Here is an 11,077-nt window from a genome sequence, read left to right on the forward strand (position 1 = left end):
CCACCACTCTCTGGGTGCAGCCCTCCAGCCAGTTGGCGACCAATTTGACTAAGTAGGTGTCGACACCACAGTCCCCCTTTTCATGAGAACGGGGTGAGAGACAGTGTCGAAGGCCTTCCTAAAGTCCAGAAAGACTATGTCCACTGCTACCACTGCATCTAAGGATTTGGTGACCTGGTTGTAGAAGGCCACCAAGTTGGTCTGACAGGACCTGCCTCTAATGAACCCGTGTTGGCTGCCCCTAAACATAATCTCCCCTGCTGGCCCCTCATGGACATGTGCCAGGATAATTCTCTCAAAAACCTTACCCAGGATCGAGGTAAGACTAACTGGCCTATAGTTTCCTGGGTCCTCCTTCCTCCCTTTTTTGAAGATGGGAACCATGCTGGCCCTCTTCCAGTCCTGTGGCACCACACCTGAGCACCACGAGTGGTCGTAAAGTCGTGCCAGGGGCTCCGCAATGGCCTCAGCTAATTTCCTAAGCACTCTGGGGTGGAGATAGTCTAGACCAGCTGATTTTAATACATCCAGTCCCTCCAGAAGTTCCCTGACTAGATCCTCACTGACCCTTGGCCTAGGTGCGCCTCCCCTGGGGCCTGAGGGGGTACAGTCACTGTACCTTCTCCATAAATACAGTGTTGTTTATACATACAGTCTAGCCAAGTTAAATCTGGAGTAGAGATGGAAATAACTGTCAATTTCTTGATTTTTGCACAATTAAAATCTCAACCTTTACCAGACACATTAGAAGTAAAAAAGGTAAATCAAAAGAATATTATTCAAATAAAAATACTACATTTTATTAGAACTTGCATGGGTAATTCTTGTGAGGAATAAAAAAACAACTGTTCCAGGTTCATTTAACAGCATGAAAATAAGCTGAACAAGAATGAAAAGCTACCTTCACACAACAGCAAAGCCTGGATAATACCCATTTTCTTCCAGTTTTAAACATTTATTTGAACCTAACTTCTCTTATTAAAAAAAAAATCCGAGAAACACTCAAGTATGAAGGACTCTAAAATAGGGGATACATATTAAAGATTGTCTTTACATAGACAATGATCAAGTTCTGTTGGGGGGTGGGAAAAAAGCTCTCCTACAGTGGCACATTTAATGCCACCAACGCAAATCTTCTTTTCATTAAATGTGTGACTTCTCCAAATTTATAAACCCACACTGAAATAAGTAAAATGTACATTGTTGAAGGAAATTACATGTACCTCATTTGGTCTAAAAATCAAAACTTGGAAAAAAGATTGAAAGACCTACCTCCCCATGGTTGAAAAAGTAGCACAATACAGTTACTAGGCCTCCTAGACGGCTCCCACTGTAAAAAGAATGTGACAAATGAGTGCAACAGTTTAATACCATTCAGTAATATCTTCTGAAAAATCATATTCACAAGCTTTGCCACATTAAATCAAATACTGAATATCATTTTAAGAATAAAGGAGATAGAAATATGTATATCTTTATCTGAACCTGGAAAGGAAAAAAAAAAAAAGTGTAAGCCAGGTAAGATATTAGTTAGGCAATGAATGTGATGTTTAAATCAGTCTACCCTCTGCACAGCACCTCCTCTATGTCTTCCAGAAAACCTTTCTGATTTTGCTATGCCTTTAAAATGAACATCTACTGGCTTGCAGAGCTGCTGTGTGTCTACACTGCTTCTTCACAACTCTTGGGAAGCATGCTGGCACCCAAGCTTGCTTTACCCACATACACATGTCAAAGAGAAATAAGGCGGCGAACCTGTATTCAAGGTGTCCACCACCCAGCAAGCAGAAAAGCTCATGGAAAAACAATGCTGTAACCAGTAGCCTAGTCTCCACACAGTCCAATGGTCATCAGACTGACATACTGCATAAGCAGCAGCTCTGCAGACAAGGACCTAGGGGTTACAGTGGACAATAAGCAATGAACCAACTGTGTGCCCTTGTTGCCCAGAAGGCTAACAAGCATACTGGGCTGCATTAGAACCAACTGTGTGCCCTTGTTGCCCAGAAGGCTAACAAGCATACTGGGCTGCCAAGCTAGACCTTAAAAACCTCCAAGGATGGAGATTCCACAACCATTCTAGGTAACTTGTTCCAGTGCTTCCCTATCCTCCTAGTGAGACATTTTTTCCTAATATCCAACCTAAACCTCCCTTGCCGCAACTTGAGACTGTTGATCCTTGTTTTGTTATCTGCCACCACTGAGAACAATCTAGCTCCATCCTCTTTGGAACCACCCTTCAGGTAATTGAAGGCTGCTATTAAATCCTCTGTCTTCTCTTCTCTTCACCAAGCCTCTTCTCAAAAATCATGTGCCCAAGGCCCTGAACCATTTTTGTTGGTCTCTGCTGGGCTCTCCCTAACTTATCCTCATCCTTTCTATAGTGGGGGCCCCAAAACTGAACATAGTACTCCAGATGTGGCTTCACCACCGCAGAATAGAGTGGAATAAATTGATCTGCTGGCAACGATCCTACTAATGCAGCCCAGTATGCTATTAGCCTTCTTTACAACAAGGGCACACTGCTGGCTCATATCCAGCTTATTGTCCACTGTAACCCCAAGGTCCTTTTCTGCAGAACTGCTGCTTAGCCAGTCAGTCCCCAGGCTGTAGCAGTGCATGGGATTACTCTGTCCTAAGTGCAGGACTTTGTACTTGTCCTTGTTGAACCTCATGAGATTCTTTTGGCTCAATCCTCCAATTTGTTTGGTCACTCTGAATCCTAGCCCTATCCTCCACTGCATCTACTACATCCCCCAGCTTGATGTCATCCACCAACTTGCTGAGGGTGCAGATCGTTAATAAAGATACTGAACAAAACTGGCCCCAGGACCAACCCCTGGGTGCACTCCACTTTATAACTGGCTGCCAGGTAGACATTGAGCCATTGATTACTACCCACTGAGCCCCATGTTCCAGCCAGCTTTCTATCCAACTTACAGTCCATTCATCCAGCCTGTACTTCCTCAGCTTGCTTGCAAGAATGCTGTAGGAGACCATATCAAAAGCCTTGCTAAAGTCAAGGTATATTACATCCACTGCTTTCCCTGCATCCACAGAACCAGTTTTCTCAACACAGAATGCAATCAGGTTGGTCAGGCATGATTTGCCCTTGGAACAGTCAGCATGGATTCACCTAGTCACCTTCTCCTCCAACTGCTTAGAAGTGGATTCTCCAAGGACCAGCTCCACAGTTTTTCTAGGGACAGACCAATGAGTCTCACCTCAGTAGTTCCCTGGATCCTCCTTCTTCCCTTTCTTAAAAGATGAGCATTATTATTGCCCTTTTCCAATCATCTGCAACTTTCCCAAATGCCACATCTTTTCAAAAATAATGGCCAGCGGATCTGCAATCACATCAGCCAACTCCCTCAGCACCCTTGGATCCATTTTATCCAGCTCCATAGACTTGTACATGTCCAGCTTTTCTAAACAGTACCTAACCTGTTCTTTCACCGCTGAGGGCTGCTCACCTTCTCCCCAGACTGTCTAGCCTGCTTCTGTAGTCTGGGAGCTGACCTTGCCTGTGAAGACTGAGGTAAAAACAGGCATTGAGAACTTCAGCCTTTTCCTCATCATCTGTCACTAGGTTGCCTCCCGCATTCAATAAGGGCCCCACACTTTCCTTCACCTTCCTTTTGTTCCTAAGCAGGAGCACTGCCAACAGATCAATGGAAGTGATTATTTCCCTCTATAATATTGTGTACTGTGTCCAGTTTTTGGCCCCCCACTACAGAAAGGATGTGGACAAATTGGAGAAAGTCCAGTAGAGGGCAATGAAAATGGTTAAGGGGCTGGGGTACATGGCTTATGAGGAGAAACTGTGGGAGCTGGGCTTATTTAGTTTGGAGAAAAGAAGACTTAGAGGGGATTTAATAGTAGCCTTCAACTACCTGAAGGGTTGTTACAAAAACGATGGAGCTAGACTATGTCTATGATTCTATTATTTGTTTTTAATTTTCTATTATTCCATATATATTTTTATAATAGGATAACTGCCACCTTTTTTGCTGAGCACAATCCATCCAGTGCTCTAAATGCGATGGGATCCTTTGTAGTAGGACAGGACAAGAGAACTATGATCAGGTAATTCCAGTTTGTCACAAGCATGCTCAGAACTACTTTAGGATTATACAAAACCACTTCAACTGTGGTGGTTCATAACTTCAAGTATTTGACTTTGAAACCTTATTAAGAACATTCTTTTTAGTTTTTCTAGTTGAAATACACTATGGACAAGGTTAAAAGGAAAGTGGTGTAAAGTAATATAAAACTACTGATAGTTATTTTCTCTTAGCAGTAACTTACCACATAGTAGCCTAAAGAGATAAAAATTGTACCAAGTCAAAAGTCAAAAGAAAAACAGAGTGCAATTTCTTAGTATGCTGTAAATTTAAAATGTACTAAGTGGCCTGTGTATTTCTTTTTTTGAGTAGAAAGAAAATACTTACTATTAGTGATGGATTGGGGTGGGGGAGGGGAGGGAGGAGGACTAAGTAATAAGATGCAGCTCCTTTTTTTTTTAAATCTGCAAGGTTTTTACAACACAACAGCGTTTTACAATATAAAATACTGGTAAATCTCGAAGTATTCAGTATATCAACTATTTAATGTAGTCAATACTGCATGACCAGGAGAGCTATAGAAGGAATTAAAAACAAACCAGTGCTACCTCTTTCATTTCTGTCCATTTTCGGACACAACCTTCCCTAAACAAACTGCTGAAGCCTCTTGCAACACAGCAATTACAGGCCCAGAAACCAAATTACATTTGGATTACAAGTCAGACACTTACACATGTAAATACATCAAAATATCATTTGCATACATAACTGCACATACAAAGTAGTTGCTTGCCAAAAATTAAGCCCTCAACATAAACAAAATCTATTCAGCGTGTTCAGTAGTTTATAAACTATTATGGTTCCCCGATAAAAGTAGCAGTAATGAAACCCATATTAAGGGCTAAAAACACCTAATTAGAATTTTTAACATAATGCTCACTAGTCAGTATACTTAGAAATGTCTGCCCCTTGAAATATTATGAAAATAGCATGGTTCGTTCAAGACAGAATATTCAGAAGGTGAGCTATGCTTTGTAAGTGCTAAATAAAGTAAACCGGGAATAGTTTTCCCTTAGAAGTAGACTCAAAACAAGCTTGTTACATATTTACAAATGACTACAGGTTTCCCTCACCAACCATGGTTTTGAGTATCTACAGTTAATATGTATGTATGTAGTATGCCATACTGGCTACTACGGTATAGTTTTGAGTAACCACAGTTTTCCACGGCTGCACATCAGCCCGCCAACCCCCTGGCCCTGCTCTGCCTCTCCTTCTCCCTGCCACAGCCCCTGCTCCCCCAGCCAGAGATGGCCCCCCGCCCTGCCAGAGGTGCACACAGTTGCAGGGAGCTGCCCTACCCACAGCAAGCCTGCTCATCACTGTTCCCTGCTGCCTGGTTTCCCCTCCCCCTGTGACGCGGTGCAGCAGGGAGCAGAGAAGCTACACGGGGATCTTCTTGCCCCGTGCTGCCCCAGCAACGTGCCTCCTGTGCCTGCCACTAGTTTGAGGGGTGCAGCCCCATGCCACTGCCCTTAATACAGCCCCGCGTGCAGGAGGCACGTCACGAGGGAAACACAGGTAAGCAGCAGCGGTAGAGGAGATTCCCACACAGCTGTTCTGCTCCCTGCCGTGCCAGGTCACGGGGGAGGGAAGCAGGTCAACAGGAGACAACAGCCCCGGCTGGGCTGGGTCATGGGACAACCTGAGCCTAGAGGGTCATCCACGTGTGCGGGCGTGCAGCTCCTGCTGCCACTGGGCTTGGATTGTACCACAACCCAGCCTGGCCAAGACTGCTGTTCCCTGCTGCCCTGCTTCCCTCCCCCACAACCCAGCAGGGCAGGGAAAAGAGAAGCCGCATGGGGATCTCCTTGCTCATCATTTAGACGGGTGGGGGCAGGGAAGCGCCACAGTATACTGTGCAGGACCAGCCGGCATGTCCCTCTCCTCCCCTTCCTCTTCTCCCTCCCCCGGGTAAGAGATGAACGCACTGGGGAAGACACTGCCACCATGCCCTGGGTGTGCTCATACCCCTATAACCTGCCTAAGTACACCTAGGGGTATGCCTACACCTGGTTGACCACCCCATGTATTAAAGATAAGTAAAAATGATTTTTACACACTATACTGTACAGTACTCAAGTCCCTAACTCCATTTATCCCATAAGCCTTTAGTTTTACCTACTGCAGTTTTGCCAGCCACGGGAACTTTCCAGAACCTAACTTCCATGGTTGGCGAAGGAAACCTGTATGCAGAAAACATAGTTCAGCTGAAACTTTCAGTTCAGAGAACAATAAATTTTATTTGCACTTCTGTTTGCAACCAACATACTCTATTTAATATAATGGAGTTCAACACAAAAGCAATGATGTTAAAATGGGGAAGTGTTCTTTAGGTTTGACATGTAAGGTTGGTTGGTTTGTTTTTTTAAAGATTGTATCAATCCTTGGATATCTGAACAGGATACCTGGTGCTACCTTAAAGGTGTCTTCATGGAAAACAGAACAGAGGTCCTGTTTCTGCCCATTTCAAACGAAAGAGCACAAGATAAGGATAATTTACTGAAATCTTCATAGTCTGCAACATAAAAAGACTGCTGCAAAACACAATGTCTGACACACCTATAAAAATTCAAGCCGCAACCCATTACCCATTCAAGCCTATCCTTCAAACCTGACGACTGGCAAGATGCTTCTTCCCAGCCTTCCTAAACGTTTCCCAAGTTCCTAAGAAGCCTCAAGCTAATAAACATGTAGTAAACAAGAGCCGGGAAGTCTGCTCCTGAAGAGAAAAAAACGCCCCTGGCTCCTACAAGCCAGTGTCTTGCTATTTTCTGCCTCATTCCACAGCCTCCTCAGTTATAAGGAGCGCATCCTCATCACTGTACACACAAACCTCCTAATCTCCACTTTATGTCCTCCCATCAGTCCCACTGTTGCATCCAAGCTTCTGAATACTTTCTAGTTTTAAGAACTATAAGAAACAGCAGGTGATTTTTAAATTATGCCCAGTTTTGGACAGAGACTCTTGTCTACACAAGCTTCAAAAGTCTCTTGGAGATGAACAACAGCAGCATTCTCAGTAAAATCATTCTGCAAAACCCCCCTAAGCTTATCTCTGCAACCATAAATCCTGCACTTTTTAAAAGAAAGCTTAAATTCTGTAAAAGTAGTGGCATAGATGCTTCTGTATGTATTAAAGTACATTAAAGTTCTCTTTGGTAATATTTGATACCTTGAATCTTATAAGATAAAACTAACAGAAGTACAACATCAGATTTTGTGTTCAAAGTTCAACACATGAATTCTCAACTTGGAAGTGAAGCAAAAAAGGTGCAAGGCCACAGTTTTTCCAAGTATGTATATGAAAATGAGACAACAGATAATTCAAACGTTGCCACCTAGGGGATTAGAGAAACAACAATAACAATGCAGCCAAATGAATTTCAGCATTAACATTTTTATGTCAATGATTCCTGGTACCTAGAAACCAAACAGAACCAAAGTTGCGATTAAATTCCTAACAAGTGGATTACTTTATTCCTGGTATAAAATGTACATTTCTCTGATGCTGCATCTTAAACTCAGGATGAACAAGAAAACCTTTAATTCTGCTGCTACAGCTAAAGTAGTGTCAGAGAAGTTACAATTAATCAGTTATCTAGCAGCAGGAATACTTTACTGAACCTGAACTTTGTTTCTAAGAATTTCATTAGTTCAGCACAAGAATTGAATAGATCCATTGTGCTACCAACAATTCACTTATCCAAAGCAGTTCAACTGAAGTTACATCCAGTGGTTTCAGTGGAGTTACAGCAGTACACAAGTGGAACAATTCAGGTCATACTGCATATTCACTATATATTATAGGAGCAGCCAAACTGGTTTGTGGACCAGATACAGCTTCCAAACAGTTTGAATGCAACTCCTGAAGAACTTCATTTAACAAATTATTACTTGAGCTGGGGCACTGTACACAGAGCACTGGCTCTGGGACACTGTCTCAGGACACACACAGTTCTGTGCCCTGCAGGTCTAAGGCACATCAAGATTTAGTTTATGGCTAGAACAGAGGTTCTCAAACCGTGGTCTGCGGACCACCACTATTCCACAAGCTCCATTCAGGTGGTCCACAGAAAGGGGACCTAAAGCTAAAGCTGACAAACATTACACCAGACTCCCCAGAACTTTGCTCAAAAAACAGGCATATCCATCACATTAGAAAGGTAAGACTACCGATATTAAAATATGAGTTGTGTGCTTTGATTTGTAGAACAGAAATAAGTTTATTAAATGGTCTGCCAAGATCCTCAGCAATTTTCAAGTGGTCCGCGAAAAGTTTGAGAACCACCGGGCTAGAAGAATTTGAAGGGATGGCCACATCCGGCATAATGCCTAATGCACTCTTGCATTGTATAAATATAGAAGGACCTCAAATGAATGTGTTTAAACCTGTTATATCACAGGGAAACTGCCAATGCTCAAAAGAACTGAGGTTTCAAAATGGTGCACATTAATTAGCAAAGAAAAAAATACTGCCATATCCAACATGAAAATTATTTCAGCTGAGAACACTTATTTCGAAACGGAACAGGCTCCTGACACCACAGAGTAGTGTTGCAGAGCTGATACAAACAACAAAAATAACTCATCTCAAGAGTATCAGGGAGTACTGATCATTGCATTTTTTATAGAATTAACTAACATCACTAACAAGTTCATTTCCAAAAAAAAAAAAAAAAGGCTGTAATTAAGCAAGCTAACAAATGTATTTGATAGTTTATGTCCAAGATCATGTCCACATGAAACGACTGGGGAAAGGTAAGGGAGGTAAGGACTAAAATATTACTTTTACAGTGGGAGAATATTATACGGAAAACTTTAAAATATGGCAACAAAGCAAACGGACTCATTGTTTTAGTCTTAAAACACAAGAACAATTTCAAGAAACTGGGTAGTATGCTATACTTTGCTAGAAATACGAAGTTACCGCAGGAGTGCTCTCATGTTGTTGTATAGGTTGTTACTATTTCACTACAAAAACATTTTTACTACTCCATACTTTAGAAGTAGAAATGTATAATGTGCCCAAGACACAGGAAGGTTTAGTTCTGGAGTTCAAGATTTTAAAATTTTTTTATACTAATACTGTTTGTATTAGTTTTAGTAGGACTAGAATATTGTTGTAGACATGACAGTCCATAGCACAGACCAGAAGGGCATTTTATACCCAAAAGGCTGTTTAACATCTCTCCTAACTTATACATTTGGTACAATAAAAAGATACCACCAAAAAAGGCCCTTGCCTCTAGTACATTAGTTTTGAAATTCTGAAAAAATAGTTATTCTAAATTTATTTTGTCCTTATATGACTTTGATATTAAAAATATAATTTTTGCAAGCTAGAAATTAAGTTCATAGCATGTCCTTCAGTTAACGGTTGTTAAAATCCTCAGAACAGATAGGATCTTTACACAAAAATAGCTATTTATTATGATGGGATAGGCAGGCATGAATACTAAATTGCTACCTTTAGCAACATTTTTCTAGACAAATTCACTGGGATATCCCCAATTACAGAGGAGCATAATGCCAGAAAACCATCTGTTCCATCTTCATGATAGCCCAAGAACTCCTGAAGGCTGAACTCCACAGAAAGAATTTCACAGAAATTTTTCCTTTGCACTGAATGCCATATCTTTCTCTACTTCATAGCTGGGATTCACCCAATAAAAGTTCTTTCTGCTCTTATGCAGTATATTTGATAGAATATTAAATATTCTGTTATTTGTAAAAGGAAAACTACTGAAAGGGAAAAAAGTTTCAATACTTTTGTAAATTTCACATCATTAACATCTATGGCTTCAGCTTCACCTGAAATACTTATGTAAGGTAGATCTATGACTTAGTTGAGAGAAATTTTTAATAATGTTTACGTTTATTAGGAAGCAACCCTAAATTTTTATTTCTACATGTTGGTGAACTCAACTAGCCAGTAAATATAAAAAAGAAAAAAGATAATTAGCATGCATACAAGTGGTTTCATTTTCCTTCCCTGTTTACAAGAATATAAGCCTACCAAGTAAAACAAAATCGGTAAGCAAAACAAAAATTACAAAAATTACGACATTAAGAAAACATAATACTCTCAAAAAGTTAATTACTGTTATTTTTTAAGGCTAAAAAGGACAACAGAATAAAGCTGTTTAGCAATATATGGGCAGAAGTAACCACACTTAAAAAAAAGACTGGATAAATACTGCAAGATTTTTCACCCAGGAAAAATAAAGAGGTCATGCAGAATCAATGAGTTCCGGGTACAACTTAAGATAATTAAAACATACCAACTGGGTGCTAAGACAGTCACCATGGTAAATACACAGAACTATTCACTGCTGCAGTTAACATATAACCTTTTCCATCTACTAATACAAAAATATCAAGATCAAAACACAAGAATAAACCAAAAAAAAGAAACAAAACTCCTACACTTAAAAAACAAAGAGTATAAATTTAAGTTAAGGTGAATATAGTTTGAGAAATATGCTAACAGCAAACAATGTGATGCAGTCCTATATCCTAAACACTAACTGTATTATGCATGCTGTAGCACTATATTAGCCTACGGGGAACATTAGTTTACTACATGAGAAGAGATCAGAATACTGAAGCACAAAATAGCGAAGAATATCTGGTTAACTGCTTCTGGGAAAAACATGCTGGACACATCTATACAAGGTGCTTTGAGCACAGTAGACTAATTCTACTATGCATTAGCACGGTGGGCAAAGCCTGTACAAATACATAGTAGATTTAGTCTAATAGGCAGCAACATCACAAAAAAAAAAAATTCCGTCTACACTAATGCACAGTAGCACTGATTATGGCACGTTAAGTTAGTACAGCAAAAGCTTTGTTATCCAGCACCCATAGGGAATGGGGGGTGCCGGATAACAAAATATGTCGGTTAATTGAGAGGCCTGAACAGGCGTCTTTGCCTGTTTGGGCCCCCG

General features: G+C 40.8%; 1 protein-coding gene across 1 annotated transcript in view; it reads right to left on the reverse strand.

Annotated features, from left to right (window-relative positions):
* The window catches only part of DPY19L1 (dpy-19 like 1), a 111,057-nt gene that overhangs the window by 73,672 nt on the left and 26,308 nt on the right, over positions 1-11,077 (reverse strand). Inside the window, exon 9 of the mRNA XM_019509036.1 lies at positions 1,273-1,330. Coding sequence (XP_019364581.1) covers positions 1,273-1,330 — 58 coding nt within the window. The remainder of the gene's footprint in view (positions 1-1,272; positions 1,331-11,077) is intronic.

This window comes from Gavialis gangeticus, unplaced genomic scaffold (genome assembly GCF_001723915.1).
Source record: "Gavialis gangeticus isolate Ggan-Ray unplaced genomic scaffold, GavGan_comp1, whole genome shotgun sequence".
Lineage (NCBI taxonomy): Eukaryota > Metazoa > Chordata > Crocodylia > Gavialidae > Gavialis > Gavialis gangeticus.